The 21,912-nt window shown below is 28.1% G+C and overlaps 1 protein-coding gene across 11 annotated transcripts in view; it reads left to right on the forward strand.

The window, feature by feature from the left end:
- Positions 1–21,912, forward strand: part of LOC136989019 (histone-lysine N-methyltransferase 2C-like) — a 293,266-nt gene that overhangs the window by 103,038 nt on the left and 168,316 nt on the right. For 8 of the 11 annotated variants that reach the window (XM_067287031.1, XM_067287037.1, XM_067287034.1 and 5 more), the window contains exons 28-35: positions 1,463–1,635; positions 4,629–5,003; positions 6,902–7,013; positions 7,236–7,391; positions 12,542–12,643; positions 15,434–15,629; positions 20,248–20,423; positions 20,505–20,522. In XM_067287031.1, the coding sequence (XP_067143132.1) occupies positions 1,463–1,635; positions 4,629–5,003; positions 6,902–7,013; positions 7,236–7,391; positions 12,542–12,643; positions 15,434–15,629; positions 20,248–20,423; positions 20,505–20,522 (1,308 nt within the window). The remainder of the gene's footprint in view (positions 1–1,462; positions 1,636–4,628; positions 5,004–6,901; positions 7,014–7,235; positions 7,392–12,541; positions 12,644–15,433; positions 15,630–20,247; positions 20,424–20,504; positions 20,523–21,912) is intronic. The other 3 variants (XM_067287035.1, XM_067287042.1, XM_067287033.1) reach the window with 2 other exon arrangements.

The raw sequence follows: 21,912 nt of genomic DNA on the forward strand, positions 1-21,912 counted from the left end.
TTCCACAATTTTGTGAAAATATGTTTATTAAAAAAATTCAATACTTGTTTTATATTATATAATAAAATCAAGGTACAGAACTGCAGTACAGAGTAAAAAAGTACAGAACTGCGGCTCCCATGCATTTTGCAAAACCTACATTTCGGCTCCCACTGAACTTTTGCTTGCCCACCCCTGCTATATAATGAACATGCAACCCACTGATTCTGCCAGAAGTTGTTTTTTCTTCTTCTTTAATTACATTTTTTTTACAAAGAAATCAAAAAATGTACCTTGAAATAAATGGCATTTGAAATTTGGCATGTTATATGGAAACACATTCTGGTAGTTATGTTACTATTCCATTTGCTTTGCTGTGTAATGGTGGGAATTCTGTATGGGGCACATGAAAACTTAATGCGGGCCTGTTTTGGCTTAATGCAGTCTTACTGGTCACTTTTCTGGAGTATAAACTCAGCCTAACTATTTTCATATTTAATCTTATCAGTCCACTTAATAATCAATCTAATATCATACACAATGTTATTGATACAAAATATGTGTGCGTTTGTGTGTTTTTTTAATAATGCCTGTTTTCGTTCATTTTAACACTATTAGCTTTTTTAGCTTTTTTTCAGTGTGAACTTTCTTTTCTCACTTTTTTTTATTGCCAAGACTGCTTTAAGCCCTGTCAATATAAAATTACAACTGCCTTACTGTATTTAAAAGGTTATTGATGTTCAGATTGTATTAATTATGAAAATTGAAACTTATTGGTACAAGAATTATTAAGTTTCAATAGGTAAAAGTGTTAAAAACAAATCTAGTCAAAAAAATCTAGTAATCCATGGATATAAAAAATAATTTATTTTAAAATTTACTACCAATTACCACCAGCAAAACATGTCATAGCTGGTGTTGTTCATTTGTCAGTTGTTCATAACAAAAATAATAATTAAATAAAATATATATTTTTTTAATTTTGAGAGCTGAGTTTTGTGGGCCCCATGATTTATGAGGCCCAGGCGCACACCTTGTGTGTCTGTGCAGAAATCCGCCACTGTACCCCACAAAAAAGAGAGCAACTAAACCCCAACTGTTTAACAGTTGGGGTTCAGTTGCTGTCCTTTTTTTGCCACACTTTTGGTGGACCAATTGCTCCTGAAACCATGTTATTGGTCAGAGAAGAAAAAAATTAATCTGTTGTAAACTTACTATGGTTTGAGGTCAGGACTGTAGCAATGACTTTGCATATGTACATGTACTTTGAAACTAGTGTATTGTCTGTTTATGTAAGTGTTGTGTAAATTGTGTGAGATGAAGTAAACATTTCTCTCATGCTTTTCGTCACATTGGTCATTTCTATTTTGAAAAATATAACTTGTGTATATATGTTGATGTATAATAATGAAATATATAATTGAAGTTTTAAAATATTATTTCATAATTTTATTATTTTTTACATTTAAAAAAATCTTTATAGTTACAGGTTTTCCTCCTGCTGAACAAATTTTGGAAAATCAACTTAATATAGATAATATTTTTAGTAATATGAATGATGCAATTTGTGATTTTCAATTCCAAGAAAAACCAAAAAGAAGACGCAGAGTAAGAAGAAAAAATCCTTTAGAAGATAGCTATCCATCATATCTTCAGGTATGTAACATGTATGAAAGTAGGTATTTATGTATAAAATATTTTGAATGTATACAGAATTTAAAAGAGATTATTGTTGTGTGTGTGTGAATGTGTGAGTATGTATATATATATATATATATATATACATATACACAGTAGAGCATTGACTATTCGAAACAATTCAGGGACGGGTTGTTCAGATAATCGATTTTTCGGATAACCAATCATGTACGAAAAAATATATTAAACTATCCCATGTTGAAATTTGTTCAAATCCTGGCTCATCCTTAAGTACCCTCTCATGGTCATTGGATAATGGTCATACAGTGCTGCCAGATAAAACATGTACACCAACAAAGATAATTTTGGAGTAGCCCAAGACGTAGCCAAATATTGCAGTGCCACAGCACTAGTGGAAATTTAAATTTGCCGACTGGAATGCTTTCGGTTAATGGATGTTTCAGTTGATCAATATTTGGATAATCGATGCTCTACTGTATATATATAATTTTGCAGAGTTTTTAGAATCATTTTCTATTTATCATTAATATAGTTAGTTATGGTCAGTTATAAATAGAATAGTGATTGATATACAGTAAAACTCCAGTTATCTGGACATTGGTTACTTGGATTGCCCTCAAACTTGGTTAAAAATAAATAGGCATATATGTATATGTACTGTATGAATAAAAAGAAATTTTTTCTAAATGCAGAAATTTATGAAGTACATATCCATACTTAATATTTTATTTGCACATAATTATATACACAGATATATAACAGGATATTTGAATTGAAAAGATTGATTTTATTTGAAGAAACAATTCAATTATACAGATATTCTGCATATCCAGATGACCCAAGATCCCATTTAATTTGAATATGAAATTCACAAAGTTATTTAAATTATATGTTATTCTTTGTACCTGATTGTATTGTATAAACTGTAATAATTAAATTCTGGAAATTTGTGAATTTTTTTCCATTCTAATAATAGTTTCCTTTAAGGAAACTATTATTAGAATGGAAAAAAATTAAATATCGTTTACGTTAATCTACATAATTTTTTTCTTCTCAATATATTATAGTTATAAAAGAATTTAAAAACTTTCAAAAAGCACAAACTGTTGTGTTTGCTCATAAAAATAATTAGAAGCGTTTTTTTCTGCAAATGGAAATATTCCATGAGAAAGTTTTAAATGAATTTATTGTATATATTAGTTTTGAAAACATTACAACATTTAAAGGAATAATAAATAATAATAATTTTTGAGTTTATTAAAAAAGAAAACAGTGATTTTTAAAGCAAATGTATTACTGTATTCCTTACTGTATTTTATTATTTACAAGAGTTGTTCAACAAGTCCTTAGAAAAAGATAGAAAAACAAATTATTTTAGGTAGATTTTTTTTTCAACATAATTTTCTTTAAGCCCTATACATTTTTCCAAGCATTTCTCCAACTTTTTTAAGCCATCTAAAAAGTAAGATTTCAGAAGGTTTTCAAAATAGGCATCTGTTTGGGCGATGACCTCCTCGTTCGACGTGAACTGTTGTCCGCTGAGCCTTTTTTTTAAGTTTGGAAATAAAAAAAAGTCACTGGGGGCCAAATCCAGTGAATACGATGGATGTTGTAAAAATTCGAACTTTAATTCCATGATTTTGGCCATCGAAACTGCACAGGTGTGCACCCGTGCATTGTCTTGGTGGAAGAGGATCTTTTTCTTTTTTCAAATGAGGATGTTTTTCCTTGATTTTTTTGCTCAACTAGTGCAATAATGATGCATAATACTCTGCAGTTATTGTTTTTTTTTTTTTCCAAGTAATCGGTGTGGATGACTCCACATGTATCCCAAAAAACCATGGCCTGATATCACCTTCCCAGCTGATTTTGCTGTCTTCACCTTTTTTGGAGCCCTTTTGCCTTCAAAAACCCACTGTTTTGACTGTTCCTTTGCTGCTTTGACTGTTCCTCCTCTGGAGTGCAGTAGTGTATCCATATTTAATCCACAGTTATGTATTGATGCAGAAACTTGTCAGGATTGTGACGAAAAAGTTCCAAAATAGCCTCAGAGTCGACCACATGATTATGTTTATTCTCCACTGAGAACAAATGCGGCATTCATCTTGCCGAAATTTTTTCACATCTAGTTTTTGTGCAAAATTGAAAACACTGTACTTTGCGATATGCTTGTGACCTCAACTATTTTGCACACTTTGATTCGTCGATCATTCAAAACCATATTGTGGATTTTGTCAATCATTTTGGGAGTAGACACTTCCAGTGGACATCCCGAAGACGTTCATTTTTTTTGGATGTACGGCCACGTTTAAACTCATTTACCATTGTAAACAGTTGCAAACAGAGAAGCAGATGTGCCATGAACTTCATCCAACTCAGCTTTGAGTTCTTTTGGTGTTAAGCCTTTTAAATATAAGTGTTTAATCATCACTTGAAACTCACTTTTTTCCATTTTTCTAAATAAACAAAAGTTTTGTGCTTCAATCAACAATAAAAATGAAACCATGTGATGGATATGACTGAGACTTTCACAGCTGTCTAGTGAGTCATGATGCTTACTAAAAACAAGCCATTTTCGATGCTACAAGTGCCATCTATTGGATTTTCTAAGGACTTATTCAACAACCCTCGTAAATTTGCATACTTTTTCTGTTTATATTTTTAAAAATTTTAAATTATTTTATCTGTAACATGTTACATATGCAAGTAAATACGGTAAATATTGTTTTTTGATTCTTTAACTTATAAGTATTGCATATATTTAAGCATTTTTTCATTACTTAAAAATTCAGCATATCTTTTATGAAAGTTTTTATAAACTTCATTATTTTTAACTAGTTAAAACCAGAAAATTGAATTATTATTTTTTTTAATCTCGTCTGTCTTGAAATTTTATTATGTTTTTAAAAGATAATTTTGTAATCAGTATTTATTTATATTATTAATAAAGAATATTTATTCATTTGCATTTTCTCTTTTTTAATAAATAGGAAGCATTTTTTGGTAAAGACTTACTTGATACAACAAAAGATATAGAATTCAATTTTGATGCTACCAGTGAAGAAGAAAACTCATATCAGTTTTCGCCATCATTCACCAATCATGGAAAACACACTAATATTGCAATAGCTTCGGTTCAGACCCAGCATAACTTATCAATTCAGCATGCATCTCGGGTACTTTACACACCTCAGTCAACATTATCAGAATCATCTAAACAAGTGCAAACTAGCAACAACAAAAATATAAGCAATACACTTAATCAGGAGAAAAAATTTGATAAAGTAGCTATTGTTCCTTCTAATGAAGAATCCAAAGATAAAATAAAAGCATGTGATTCAGAAGAAAAAAATTCTCCATCAAAGGTAATAATAGTTAATATAGTATATTATATTAGTAATAATTTTTAAAAAAATATAAAAATGCATTATGTTATATATATATATATAATATATACATATGTACTGTACATATATTAATAATAATAATGTTATAAGTTATAGTTTAATTATTTAATACACAAAGAAAAATAATATTCCTCTTATGCATTTTACATCTGACAGAATTACAGCTGTAATTGATTATTTTTATTTTAAATTAAATTTAAAAATGAATATTATGTAATCATAAGCAGTTTTCTGTTTAAGTTGTTGTTACAATGATGCTTTCAATGTGTTCAATTAACATCAGTGTGAATTATCTGAATTAAATGCATGCAACTTTTTATCTGATGAGACTTTACTGGATACCAAAAAGATATCTGAGCTTCAATGTCGGGTTTATTAAATGACGTATAAAAATTCAACATTATTTTCATTTTGTATTATAAAGATTTTGTATTGTTAGGTAGAAACTTATAAATGCTAGCAATGATGATAGGCTGAGTTTTAGTAATAACTTTGATGTTACATCTATCTCTATTTGTTCATAAGTATTTTTCAGTATGCTCATTGTTATAGAAAGTGTTACTTTTGTATTTGTAGTAAAATAACTTTAAAATTTAACACATTTAAAGTATTTCATTTTATTATGTATCTTTTTGTCACTTTATAATTTTCAGTAAATTTTTTTTAAATTTTTAACTGATATTTAGCTGTTAAGTAAATCTCTATATTTAACCTTATTTTTAATTCTGTGTTAGCACTTAGTTTTTTCCATTATATATCTTATTTGTCTCCTTCATTTATATTACAATGTTCATAGAATATTTGTTAGAATTATGGAACTGAAGGAATTTGGATTTTTAAAGTGCATAAAGAAGAATAGTATAACATAAAAATAAAAACAGAAATTGAGATAGAAATATACAGAACTTTTAACACGTTAACTGCCACCTGTAATATGATATTTTCCATTTTTTTCAGGCCACAATGAGAAAATTTGATATTTAATATTTTATTATGATATAAATAGAAGGGTCATTATATAACAGTCGGTAGAGTGAAGATTAAAAAAATATATCAACAATGACTGGCCATCGTATGGCCTGAAACCGGAGACTATAAGACCATGAAATATTTAATATTAATTACTTTATATGTAACAAAAGAGAATAATTAAACTAGTTTTCGATATTTTTTTCCTTTTTTTAACAATTCACTATTAAAAAAACACTATTAGATATAAAATAGCTTTTTATTTAAAAAAAACTACGACAGCCGGCCATCGGACCACTTTGTGAGGCCATACGACGGCCAGCAGTCAGAAATGAACTTCATAGACGTCTGCGAGAGGCCACCACTAGGATGTAAAACAACGTCTTACGAAGCCAGGATAATTTAACCTTGAGTGAAACTACATTGGTTATAGCGACGACGGGCGGTCGGATGGCTCTGTACGGCCCTAATTAGTATGACCGCTGGATGGCAGTTAACGTGTTAATTAAAGCTTGTAGGTTTTATCATCACACTAATATTGGAAGGTTAGAAATTTATTCAATTAAAATGGTTATTGGCAGCTATTTTGTGAAGAAGTAACACTTTTGTAGTTTAAATAATTAGTTTTAATATTTCATTTTATGTCTACTATTATCATAAAAGTGTATATGTGTATTTTTGTTATTGATGTACATAATTTTTCTTATTAATTTTCAGTTGTTTTTTGTTTCTGCTCTGATTTAAAGTTAAATAGAACAGATCTTTGAAAGTTATAGTATAAGATTGAATCTAATAAATATAAACATATTTTATTAAGAACATACAGTTAGTTTTGAAATGTTTTTTCCCATATAATTAATTATTGGCAATCTTTTTTTGTTTTTTAGGCAGTAGATGATGAAGATTTGAAAGATTTATTACCTCTTCCTCAGGATTTGGCACAAGATGATGAATTAATGGTAATGCTAATGAATGGAGATGATTTAGCCAAGCAAGATGGTGAATATAACCCAATTTCTAGCTTTTTAATTTTCTTCCTCAGTTAAATTTTGTGTGAAAATTTGATACTAATGAAAGCTATTACAGCTTTAAAAATAATTTCTTTATATGTGATATGATCTATTAAATTACTTTATAATTAAATCTTTTTAGACTTTCATAATTTGCAGTAGAAGATTAAGTTTTTTTTTCTAATATTATCTATGATTTTATTTTATGTAGCATTGGATGATATTACTTCAGTAGCAATAAATAATGACAGATCAAATGAAGAAGGAAATGAAATATCAAATAATAAAGAAGATCCATTATCAGAGAACATAGATTCAGTTCTCCTGAGCCCTCATTTTAATTTAGATAGTATGGTTGGTGATAGTGGTAAGTTATTGTTTATAATGAACATTCTATAATATTTTTGTAATGGAAACGAAGATGCTTTAAATGTGATGTTAAAAATTAGAATTAATATTAACTATAACATTGTTTTTTAATAATATACACTCATCTTCAAGTAAGTGACCAGATGCAATATGTCAATATTTCTTATGTTTATAACAGTAATTGTTTGTTTACTAATATAAAAAAAAAACCATTATGTATGGCATTAGTTTTTATCTTTTTCTAACTTGTAGTGTAGTTTTATATCAAATGATGACCTTATATGAAGGAATGAAAAATGACATTGAAGATCTGCGTTTTTTATATAAGAAATGTTTAAATATTATTAAAATATAGGGAAACTGCATTTTGAAATATTGTGGCACTTTAAGAGATTATGGTACACTAGTTGAGGATTACTGGTCTGAATCATTGGTACTAAAACATTCAACTTCGTAGTATAAAAGTTAAGAAAGTATATATGTGAAAGTAATAAATAAAATCAAATTTTTAAAATATTTTGATATCTATGGTTAGATACTGAAATTACTAGAAGTTTTATAATTATGACAACTTTCATTATATGTAACCTGCAGTTATGTGCAGTAGTTGTGATTCCGCACATACTAGTTTTTCACAGACATTTGTAACCAAATTGAGTTACTTAGCTATCCCTTTATGATATGATATTGTCATCCTGTCCTGATTGTATAAAAATTTTGATTTAAAAAATTTTTCTGCTTATCAAAGGCCCTAAAATCACTGCTGTAGCAAATAACTACCTTATGCATGTGATCATGTACAATTTTTTCTTATTCTAACATAGATGCATGCATAATACTGCAATTTTCCATACTGATGTCATCAAAAATGATTTCATAGAGATCTCTCATGATTTCTGCAAGACTTAGGCATGATTTCATGGATGTTTGTCAGCTATTCATGACATAATGAATGACATACATGTTCTGCAAGTCATTATTTATGTCTTGAGATATTCATCATATTCTTAGTTAATTACTTTTACAATCATGATAAGTTATCTCTGATCCTTGCACTTAGTAAAATATTTTAACATTTCAAATATACTTAAAGACTTGCCTTATTTTAACATTTCATCTCATTTTAATTTTTTATTAGTCTAACATTGTACCATGTAATTTTACTATTTTCAGTTATTCACATGTTTTCACTTACCCAGGTTGAAGTTTTTTCTTTCAGAAACATCTCACATGTGCTCTAATTTTTCTATAAATCGATATTTTTAAAATGTCTTTGTAGAAGTTGTTATTATTTTATTATTGATTCTCTTAAAAACAAAAATGCAGTATAATTTACTGTTTTTGAAAGATGAATTTACATGCTTTGTTTTTTTTTATTGTCAACATATGTAGAGATAGCTTTTGTAAAAAACAATATTATCAATCTTTCATTACTTTTAAGAAGATGGCATCAGCGTAATTAGGAATATTTTTTTTATTCATCCTGATGTCAAATAGTAATATAGAATTACATTTCAGACAATTCTCTAAATGTTTCATAATTCTAATTCCATCTTTTCTCAAGTTTTTTGCAAATGATCTTATGCAATTTTTCTGATGATAAGAATATTTTGCTTATAAAAATTTAACTTTATATTTATTGTCTTTTTTTTCTTTATTATTAAAGCATTTCAGTTATATAAACAAACATGCGCTAACCCATTAAAGCAATACACCAACCAAAGCCAAATTATCGGGCTAGAGACGGCTACAATAATAAATAATTTATAAGATAATTTGGTATTAGAGTTAGGCATTAGGCACCATCTCTTGCTATTATTTAAATTATTAAATTATAATTATTAAATTTAGCAAGAGATGGTGCCTAATGCCTAACTCTAATACCAAATTATCTTATAAATTATTTATTATTGTAGCCATTTCTAGCCTGATAATTCGGCTTTGATTGGTGTATTGCATTTTAGTTATTCAAAATAGTAAGTTTTTAAAATATTAACATTTTAATAATTACTGTTGTGTTAACTTGGCAATTAACTTGGCAAAATTATTGGTTGTTATTTCTTAATTTGATTAAACATGATATTGTCATAATTACTATTTTTTACTGTTTTGACTTCTGAAAAAAATCTTAACTATCTTCTACATTTTGCAGATTGATATAATAATGATATAACAATTTTTTTTAAAAAGTTAAATTTTACAAACTTATTTTTATGCTTAGTAAAATGTAACTTTTTTGTACTTTTTCAGATATTTTAACCCTCTCCCCAGTTTTTTTTTTTTTTTTTTCATTTTTCAGCATTTCAACGTTATAGGAAAAAAAACTTTACTAAATTAGTGTGTTTAGTTTATTTTGCATTTTATTGGAACCTTTAATAATTTCTTGCTGTTTTTTCATGAAAATTAATGCTTTATTTTAAAAAAGTTGTAAAAAACATCTCACTGAAAGTATTGTCCATCACTAGCCACTACTTTTGCCCATCATTCAGGCAGCATTTGAATTCAATATCGGAAAAACAACATGTCTTTTGAGGCTATCCAAGAATTGACCCAATTTTTGGCATCTTCATAAGAATGGAAGTGCTGCTGAGCCAGGCCATGTGCCATCGATCAGAACAAGTGATAATTGGAAGGGGTAATGTCTGGTGAATACGGCAAGTGGGGTAGGACTTTTAAGTGTTTCCAAGTAGGTTTTCACTGGTTGTGCAATATGTGGCCGAGTGTTGTTACATTGCAAAATCATTTTGTCATGTCTCTGCTCATTTCCTTCAATGCTTGGCTCAAACACATCAATTGTAGTTGATAGTGATCTCCTGTGATGGTTTCGTTCAGTTTGAGCAGTGTTTACCTGAAAAGGTTTCACCACTCTAATTCTGACTGCTGTCAGCTCTGTGGGGTGTGGGATGGTGTCATGCACTATTTATACCACTGTCCTATGCTGGATGACATCAGGTATCGGTGCATGCAGCATGCCAAAATGAGCAATATAGATTGGCCAGTAAAGCCTGGTTTTTTCTCTACAAAGCAACAGCAACTTTAACTTATTAAAAGAATTTGTTTCACTCTACTCTATTAGATGTGGGATCCATTGACCTGCTCTGTTGTGATCTGATTCACTCTAGTCTTGTTGCTCTGCTATTACAGCATTTAGACTTTGATGTACAGTACTGTACAGTACAATAATGTTACTTTAGTTATAGTGTACTTTTATTTTTACTTTTCATTTTTTTTTAATTGTTTATGTAATTTTATTCTTTTTATTTTAATTCATTTATTTCATTTTATTTTTTTTTTTCTTGCCATTTTACTGTATCCCTTGTATGACTAACAGCATGTATCTACTATGTATTTTTCTGTATTTCTGCCTGGCTGTGCTAAGTGGTGCCAGAGGTTAAAGATTATTTTGACTGACTGACTGAGTTCATAATAAACTATACCCAGCTGATCCCACCAAATGCAGAGCAGAAGCTTTGAACCATGGATATTTGGCTTTGCCGATGATGTTGATGCATGGCCAGGCTTACCCCATGATCTTCTACGTTTATGGTTATCATAGTGTATCCACTTTTCATCCCCAATCATGATATGATGTAATAACCTTTCCTTTTTTGCCGTTGAAGCAGCTGTTCACATGTGAAAAGATGCCGTTTAATGTCTCTCGGCTTCAACTTGTATGGCACCCAATGGCCTTGCTTTTGAATCATTCCTAATACTTTCATCAAACGTTTTGAAACTGTTGTGTGATCAACTCCTAATGATTCTGCAAGTTCAGCTAGTGTCTGACATGAATCTTTATGAAGTAATGCCTCCAATTCTTCGTCTTTGAACTTTTTGGTGCGCCAGAGCATTCTTTATCTTCTACATCAAAATCATTATTTTTGAAGCATCTATTCCAATCTCTACATGTTTCTAACAGAGCATGGTTGCCGTAAGTCTCAACAAGAATTCTGTGTGCTTCAGCTGCAGATTTTTTAAAAATAAAATAGTGCAATAAAATTCCCTGAAAATACTCTTTTTTTGGCATGAAACTCAACATTTTTAACACAATGAAAAAGAATGTTGTTTATACTTTGGTGAAATGACACACAGTGAATTTCAAGGTCCGCTTATGCTACTTCCTTACAGATGTGTCACCATCTATAACTACACACACTCAGTTCTGGTAACACCATCTGTTGTAAAACAGCGAAAACTTATTCAAGGTCCCAATATCTCAGAAATAGATGAACCAAGGATTTGGAAACTTGGCATGGTTATTTCCATATATGGGGCATTGATACTATTACACTTTAGAGATTATAAGTCAAGAAAGATGGGAGATAGAAGGATAGGGGGTCATACCTGAAGTGGGATCAGACTTAATGGAAATTTTACTTATTATTGGCATTAATAATTTAAAAAAAAATTTATTTCTATTTCAAAAAATAAGGTTTTTACTTTTAATAATATTAACTTTGTGCATACTCATAACTTTTTTTAAACTTAAGTATTTGTGTTTTTGAAATATATAAAAATTTCTGATAAATTCAAGAAAACTACTTTTAAGCTTTTACAATTACTTAAATTTTATATTAAAGTATAATTTAAAATAATTGTACTTCTTTTCTGTTTGAGTGCTGCAAAAAATGTGTAAGAACCCTGCCAGCTATTGTAAGAATATAATGACATAATATAGTGCGCTAAAGTTTTTTATATTTAAAATAATTAGAAGAATTATGCCTTTTTTAGTAAGTAAAAGTAAAAAATGCTTTTACATTTAACTATTGTTTCATGAAATAATAATGCATATAGAACTTATGTAAAGTAATTTTATTTGTAAAACAAATGTTTTTCAAATAAAATACTTGATGTATTGAGAAATATATATTAGTATCATGTATATACTGTATAACTGACATTCTTCTCTTCTCAATCTGATAATCATTGATGAGGAGACTTTAATAGCCTGTTCTATGTTGTGATACAGATTGAGACAGGATACTGCAAGAAAATTACATTATGAAGATTAAAGATTTGGCTAATAATTTTATCTTCTTTATATTCTGAAATAACATTGAAATTGTTTTAATAAAAAATGTAATTTTAGCAGTCATAATTTTTATAAAGGTTTATGATATTTAAATTTATTGTTTTTTAATGTTTGTTCAGGATTACCTCAAATGGATGGAAAAGATGTTGAAGATATAATTAAAGGTGTTCTTAGTCCATCAGATCAAGCAGAACCTAATTCAAATTCAAATAATTCTAATAGTAGGTTATAAGTTTTATTGATTTTTGTATAAAATTTTGAACATTGTGTTTTTAGTAAAGTCAAAAGAGGAACAATGAAAAATAACAACATTAATAATTATTTACTGTGATCATTTTTTAATAAATTATATTTTCCTGATATTCATTAAATTAATTATTAGGTTATTAGGTTGGTCACTATATTATGGAGTAATTTTTCAGAACATTATTTAAATTACATAATAAATTTATTAAATACAATTATATCATAACAATAATATTTGAGTGGACGTATTTTTACCTAACTTAGAAAATTAATAAAGTAACATAAAGAACAAAAGGAAATCTGCTTTTTAATGTAATTAATTTTTTAAAAAAGTAATGAGAAAACAAGGGCATGATAGGCAACTTTCATAAATAAAAATATATTAGTATATTTATAACAGTAACTGTCTTTAAAGTAGTAAAACAAATCAATACAAATGCAATGTTAATAATGTACTAAAACTCTCATTAAAATTATTGATTAGGTAGAAATATTAAATATTGTTTTTTTTAGTATATTTATAAATACTAAAAATTTCATCTTATTAATGATAAAAATGAATATAATCACAAGTAGTAGCAAACTACTATTTACTCAGAGTATGGTGTATATCGGGTTGGCAACTTTTCAGGGGTGTCATGCTAAACTTGAGTTATAGTGTTATTCCAAGTGTCAACATGATTCTACCAACTTTGTTATATATATTATCAAAATTGGTCCAGTTATAATGGATTTCAAAAATATATAATTTTAAAGTTAAGTTGTTAATTGAATTATGTTCACACCTGGAAAGTGAAGGATTTTCATTAGTGTTTAGAAAAAGTCATGGAATTTGTTAAAAATTGTCAGTCAAGGAATTTATTCCTTGGCTACCAGGTTGATTTTTTGCTCTCAATATGCTTGACTAAGTGTAGACGTCTGCAAGCAGCAACAAGTAATGTGGTACAATACAACTTATGAAAAGGAGTGCAGAATATTTTCAGGACCGAAAATTCTCCCAAAAATTTACAAAGTACACAAAATGATAAATAGTTTAAATGGTATTATTTATCATTTTTTATTTTAATAATTTTGATTACATAACAAAATAATTTCTGATTTTTTCCAGTTTATTAATATTTTATAAAGTTCAGAAAATTTATTAAGGGATAAATTTAAGAAATATATACTTTTGTACATGGATTATGTAGAATTTGTTAATGAATAATAATAAAAATAATTGATTTTTTTCAAAGCCATGTAGATTTATCATTATGGATTAATAACAGAATTTTAATAATACATTGTATTTTTAATTTTAATAATTTAGCAATTATAAAAAATATATAACTGTTAATTAGAGAAAATAACTAATTAAAATGTTGGACAAGCAAAACATATGTGCATAGTAAGTCAAATGTTATTTTATTTTGTCACTATGCCATACTGTAAGACATGAGGGTCAGGGAATTTGTACAAAATTGGTCAGGGAAAGTCATGGAAATGAAAACAAAAATTTGAGTAGGAACCCTATATATTCTTACATGTGAAGCGCATGCACAAAATGTGGATAGTGCCACTGAGCTTAAACACATGCTCTGTAATATAAACTTGAAAGCAAGAGATTTGTTTTTAATGTACCATGGCTTACACTGAACTATAGCTTCCATTTAATTGTGTAATTAATAATTAAAACATAATTTTTTACTACATTTCTGTTTAATCAAGTGCCAATGAAAATCCTCCCACATGCCTCAAGTTACTGACCTTTGGTGTATACCATTCGTATGCATTAGAAAGGCATCCGTTGACTTATTTGAAATGATGTATCTTATCTTTTTAAATCTTATGTTACATTGGCTCTTTCAATAGTTTGATTTCAAGTGTGCTTCTTCACAAAAATAAATAACTTAACTTTAAATAATAATTTTTTAATAATAATTTTCTATGATAAGCAATCAATAACATTTTATTGATTTTAATGCTTAACAATGTAAAAATATAACCAATAAGTCAATTAGAAACCAGCATGCATTTATAAAGAATTTTTCTGCTAGATACAAGCATAATGTCATTAATTAATTATTATTATTATTATAAATGAAATTAGAAATGAACAAATAAAGCAGCATTAACAATGTATTGGTGTTTTGAGTCTTGGACATTTGCAGTTTTAAATATGTTTCTTTCATTTCACGCTATCACATTCTTATTTAGTACATTTTTATGGGGGAAGCATTTTGAGTATGACAGAATAGCCCCATATGGTGACTCATTTTATGACATTGACTCTGGAAAATTGTAAAAATAGTTATGGTAAAATTTGGAAAATATCTGAAGAATTAATGATGAAATAATTTTTCATATTAATTGAAAAACTTTAAACTTTAGTGAGTAACATATGTTATTCTAAGCAAATTGTTGACATTTGAAATAAATGTTTCAAATATCATATTAATAATATAATATTTGAAATTTGACAGCTTTGAAATATATATATATATTAGACATGTAATTACTACGGTATAGTTATAGCAATCATAAACATAATATTTGTCATCTTAAATTAAGTATTTTTTTGTAGTTTTTACTATGTGATAATGTGAATATATTTTTGATTAATTGTTTTTAGTTAAAAACTTATTTATTAAAAAGTGAGAATGAAATTTTTAATAAAATTTATGTAATACTTATGTGAAGGATATTTTCTTCATAACATAAATTAAGTAAATATAAATAATATTGACTAATATTATTATTTTGATTTTTTTAATTATGTATTCTAGGTCTCACTGTTTCAAATAATGCTTCTCAAGGTTCTGTTCAAATTTCTCAAGATGTTTCTCCACAACATATACAGTCATCACGTTCGTCTTCACATTTGCCTCATCAACCAACTCCTCCTACACCTGCCAGTGGCCACAGTATAGGTTCACCATTTAGTTTACCACCACCATCCCCTTTCCCAAGTGAATATGGAAGGTAAATTTTAATTTTTATCATAGAAATATTATTTGGAAATAAAAATATTTTACAGTATGTGACAATATATTATAAATTGATTTTATTGTAGTTCATATTTTAAAAATAATAATCTCAGGAATTATTGTAATCTTTAAGATCTTAAAAACTCTATTTTTTTACTGAAAGCATGTTTTTTTCACAAAGATGGCATAGAAACTTTGTGTGATTTGTTTGTAGCAGCTTAATGTTTATAAATAGAGCTATTGTTTCCACAGAAATCCTAATAATAACATCTGCAAATAATGTTGGGTTAAATTACTGTATTATTTTTTAGTGTAGTTTTATTATATGTTCAGTGGTTTTTGCAATCAGTCCAAAATGGTTTTCACAAATGAGGTTTGGTGAAATAAACATCATGTACTTGATGCTTTTTGAGTTCCATAAAGGGTCAAATGCAGTTCATGGAACAAGGAACATGAATGTTTATGAAAATGCACTGAGTGAATGGAAGTGTTGTCAATGGTTTGCAAAATTTCAGTCTGAGGATGTTAACCTGAAAGATCACTCACATGGAGTTCCCCCAATGTGGAATCCAGAATTCAGTGATGAGATTGGAGAAAATTATAGAAATTGAGGGAGGATTATATTCTTGATTAAATCCGTTCTGCTTACATACAATCTATTGTTTTAGTCTGTATGTAAGTGTATTGCAAGTTTCATAAACTGGATGTTTCATAGTTGAAAACCCATTATATAAACTTATGTTTGGCATTGGAAACTGTATTATATTATTATTGTTATTTTTTATGTTCAGCTTTTGACCAATTTAATTTTTTTTTATTTAACTAAGAGAGAGTCCTGGAATGTAACTCCATCATAATATGGCAACTATATGTACCTGTATATGTATTACAGTATTATTTGAGAAATTTTATTAATTTACATTTTATATTCATCTAATTTAATAGATAAAACTGCTAAGTTTAGGAAACCAAAATTATCTCTATTTAGTAACATTTTTAGCTATTTTGAATTTGAAATGAATGCAAATGCATGATATAAAACACAAATTTAAAATTGATTTAACTTTTCAAAACTGTTATCATATTTTTAAATAGTTTTAATTTATATATAGTATTAATTTGATTTTTTTAATCATGATTTTTTATACGAGGGCTGTTCGGAAAGTTCGCGGCCTTGCTTATATGCGGCACTGCAATCAATTTAATTTTTGGCGGGAATTATTCAGCCATCTTTGCTAAAGATACAATACCAATTTCCGCTTGATTTGTAGTAAAGTTTTGCCACGACAGCTTAGCAGATAGACAGTGTGCAAGTGCTTTGTCAAAAATGGAGAAGACGGAGACTTGTGCGGTCATAAAATACCTGACGAAAAAAGGGTTGGCCCATCTCAAATAAAGCTGAAATGGATGAAGTTTTGGGAGAGTCTGCTCCTTCGTACACCACTGTGAAAAAATGGAGTCCTTTTTAAATCTGGCAGAGAGAGTGTGGAAGATGACCCTTGCAACGGACGGCCGTCAACTGCTGTCACTGAAGAAAATATCGACAAAGTTCACAATTTGGTGTTAGCAGATCGCCGTTTGAAAACGCATGAGATAGCTGAGACAACAGGCATCTCTGTCGACCGAGTGCACCACATCTTAACCGAAAATTTGGGTATGACAAAGGTCTCAACAAGGTGGGTGCCACGTCTGCTGACCGCCGAGCAAAAACGTGTTTGCACTTTGATGTCAAAGGAGTGTTTGGACTTCTACCAGAAAAATCCACAGGATTTCTTGCATTGGTTTGTGACTACTGACGAAATGTGGATCCACTACTACACTCCTGAAACAAAAGAACAGTCGAAGCAATGGAAACACCACAGTTTGCCACCACCAAACAAGGCAAAGACAGTTCCATCAGCAAGGAAAGTGATGGCCTCGGTTTTTTGGGATGCTAAAGGCATCATCTTTATTGACTACCTAGAAAGAGGAAAGACCATCAATGCTGTCTATTACTGTGAACTTTTAGAAAAACCGAAGAAAGAAATCGAAGAAAAGAGGCCACACTTGAAGAAGAAAAAGGTTCTGTTCCACCACGATAATGCACCTGCACATTCCGTCAGAATCACCAAACAAAAGATAAACGAACTTTGTTTCCAATTAGTTCCACATCCATCGTACTCACCTGATTTGGCCCCCAGTGACTTCCATCTTTTTCCAAACCTAAAAAAATTCTTGGCTGGAAAGAGATTCCACTCAAATGACAAAGTCATCTGTGAAGTGAATGAGTATTTTGCACACCTTGACAAATCGACCTATTGTGATGGCATAAAAAAGCTAGAACATCGCTAGAATAAGTGCATTGCTAATAAAGGAGACTATATTGAAAAATAAAAAAAAGTTTTAACATTATTTTGTTTGTTGTTCTATTTGAGGCCACGAACTTTCCGAACAGCCCTCGTAGTATTACCAAAACACCTGACTAGGATATGATATTATTATCTGTAAAATAATGAAATCTTCAATTTCAGATAAATTTATTAAGAGCATAAAGTATTCTGAAGAGATAAATTAAGTTTTGATTTAAACTGATATATACAATCCGAAAATGTATTTTTATTTTATTTTTTTATTTTTTTTTTGAAATTGATGTATTTTGAAATTTTTAGTTTTACATTGGTGAACATGCTTTATAAAACCAGTTCATGTAGATATTGTGCAGTGGTTGGCTGCCATAATAACCAGAGAGTTCTTTATAAGTAGTTTGAAGCTGTATGCGATGTACACGAAAATGCGATGCATCAAATTTGTCCATGTATTCAACCATTCCACTTACATTCATTTCCATGTGATGAAAATTTAAGAAGAGAATGGGTAACTCAGCCATGCATGAGCATCCAGCTAGATAAACAACTTTGCCATCATTAGACACAGAAGTCCATACAGAATGATTACTTGCAGATAGGGTTTGTGATGGCTTTACATTTGTCTTAAGGACACAAATGTTTGTGACAATTTATTAGTTAAAATTTCACCTACTTTACTACTTTAAAAATAATTATAAGAGTCAGGACTCCTATAATTAAACATTCCTTGGTAATCATAGACTTTACTTTTAATAAGGTATTCAAATATAGCTGGATATTTCAAAGGTGGCCATTCTCTTATGCTATTACTCTACAATCTTATATTACTAATTGATGGATACAACTGTCCATCTGAAAGTAAATTAGAAAATACAAGTTTGTAGAAGAAACTATGCAAAAATTAAAACATTTTACATTCGACTAAATTTGATTATTTTTTTGTGAATATTTCGGACTACTTTATGGTAATATAATGGTAATATAAATATTTCCTGATAGACAATAACAGTGTATTATTAGTAAAATTTTAGAAGCCAATTTTGACAATTATTTTCTAAGAAAAAAATAGGATTTAAGTTTTCTTAATTTTACTTTAAATTTTTATCAGTTTTAAAAGATACTTTCCCATGCTACATGTAGCATATTTTTTTTCCTTTATGTTAGAATAAACATAAACTTGTCTGAAAACAATTGAAAATACTCTTTATAATTTAATATGTAAAAACCCTTATATTTATTAACAAAGTGGGCATTATGAATGAATTTCTATTGGTCATTTCAAAATAAATGACTGTATATTCTCAATTCTATAATTTTGCAGTTCCGTAGTTCTTGCAGTATCTTAATGGTGGCACGACTGGCACTACAATATGGGAAAATACATGAACCTTCCCTGGAAACTTATGGATACAGGTTTACTTTAAAAAATGATAGCACTAATACAGAAATTACTTGTTATGCCATTCTGTGTAGTTCTCCATTATGTACAAGAAGTCATGACCCAATTGTGGAGTTTTCAAAGAAAGTACAGTCTTGCAACCTCTGCCAATGAATGCACACCTCCATACAAGCATTAACATTTTTTGAAACACTTTGTATATTATCATTATCATTATTGGCAAATTGTTTATTATTCAGTTGATTCTGGATAAAGACATAACTATTGAAAATTATCATTATTGCAATTGGACTATTATTCAACAGTACCGAAACAAATCAAGACTTAAACTTGGAAAGATTTCATCATCATCAGACCAATACGAAGTTAAAGATTGCTGCAGCTTTTTTTGATAAATTATGAAGTTAGTGTCAAATAATAAACTTTCAGTCAAATAAGAACGTAGTTATTAAAACTGTATGTTTTTGCATAACTTTGGCACAGATTAATAAATCAAAATATCATTTGTTTCTTTATTGTTAAGATGTAATTTCAATGCTTTATTTGGTTTTAATAGGCTATCAGTTTTTTATTAAATCAGTGTTAATTTTTTAAATTTAATAAAATATGTCGTGATGTTTAAAATGTGTTATTAAGTAAAACATTTTTTAAAAAGTTAGTTATTTTATATAAATTGCCAACTTTCAATAATCAATATGCTTATTAAAAATATGTTAGTTATTGTATTGCTGAATTAATTTCAATATTTTTGTGTTTTCATAAATTTTGTTAAATTTAGAATGTATAAAAGATATTTGCTAATATCAGTGAGAAATAAGATGTGAGTTATAATTGTAAATTTGTACTAAGAAAATTTATTTAATACATAGCCCTCAGTTATCTGAGCCCAGGAGTCCTTGGCTAGAAACAGAATCTGAAACCCCAGCTCATAGTCAAAAAAATATTTTGAAATGGGAAACAGATGAACCACTTGGACCAAATTCAACAATTTCTCCAGTATTATATGCTAATATAAATCATCCAAATTTAAAAGGAGAATTTCCAAGTAAGATTTTAATTATTTAATGAAAATGTTTAAAATAAACAAGTTATTTGATAAATTATTTTAAAACTATATTCATTACAGTAATCGGATGTGCCACAGGTATTAAATTGTATAATGATAATTTTAATAAATGAAAACTTGTACAGTTATATAATAGAATGCTGTAGAAAGAACTGACTTGCCAGATAATAAGCAAAAAAATTTAACTTATTGGTTTTATAATTTTTTCTTTAAGTATATTTTGTTATAATTTTCTATTCAAATTATATTACATTATACCACCTAAGTTAGTTTTTGGAATAGATAAAACTATTATTTACATATTAAAAACAATCGGTTTTCATTTGGGAAAATTATGAACTGGGAACTTGAATTAACTGGAAATTATAAAATTTACATTTGTAATTTGTCAGTTTTCAATATTGATTTCAAATTTAACAGTTTAAATGATATATAAAATACAAATAATTCATAAACCAATGGGTTAAATGTAGTGAATATAAAATTCATTTCATTAGTAATGAATTATATTTTATTGTATAAATGAATGTTTTTTAAATATATTTTTTAAATCTGTTTCATACTTTAATAAATACTTAAATTAGTCTGTATAGTGTAATATTCTTTTTGATTGATTTTAAAATATCATGGGCCAGTTACCTAAATAAAATCTAGACATAAGCTATGACTTAGATTTAATTCTATTAAATTTCAAGTCATCCAATTGTTAACTATTGTTAATTGTGTTAAAAGTCTCTAACCTGACTAATGATAGTTAACAATGTTCAAATATCTACCCAAGGAAACAATTAACTGTCACAGAATATGGTCTTTGTTGTGGTTTAGTCTAGATCTTGTTTATGTAATTGACCTCAATTGTCTTGGAGAATAATTTAGATAATCTTTAATATAAAATATGTAACTAACTAAAAAATTTTCTCTTTATTTAAGAGAAATGTTTCTATATTTCTTCTATGCAAGAGCATTTTTCTATAAACAATTAAATGCTTTTGTATAGATAAATACATTTTTATAAAAGAAATAATTTCAACTTTGATGTCAGTGATGGATTGGCTCTAGTTTTCATTTATTAAATTTTTTACAATTTATATTATTACAGCTAAGACTTAAAATATTCTAGAATAAATTAAATTTATGAAATAGTTTATTTAAATTCAAATGTTCATTGTTGTGTTATGAATTTTTTTTAATAAGATTTTAGATAGTGATATTTTTATTAATGACAAAATACAATATGATGAATTGATTATATAAAACCTTTTTGAATATTGTACATGATAATGAATGAATTATTTTGTTATCCAGTGCAATTTGTAATAATTCATATTCAGTTGTATATTTTTATATAATAATGTTTCAGTTATAAAAGAATATTTTATAAGCATATTTTCTGTAAATTGTCTGTGTAGTTAGTATTGATAGATATAATACAAGGGAGATCTTTTATCAGAATATAACTTTATTTGTA

Source organism: Centruroides vittatus, unplaced genomic scaffold (genome assembly GCF_030686945.1).
Source record: "Centruroides vittatus isolate TY-2023 unplaced genomic scaffold, ASM3068694v2 scaffold_435, whole genome shotgun sequence".
Lineage (NCBI taxonomy): Eukaryota > Metazoa > Arthropoda > Arachnida > Scorpiones > Buthidae > Centruroides > Centruroides vittatus.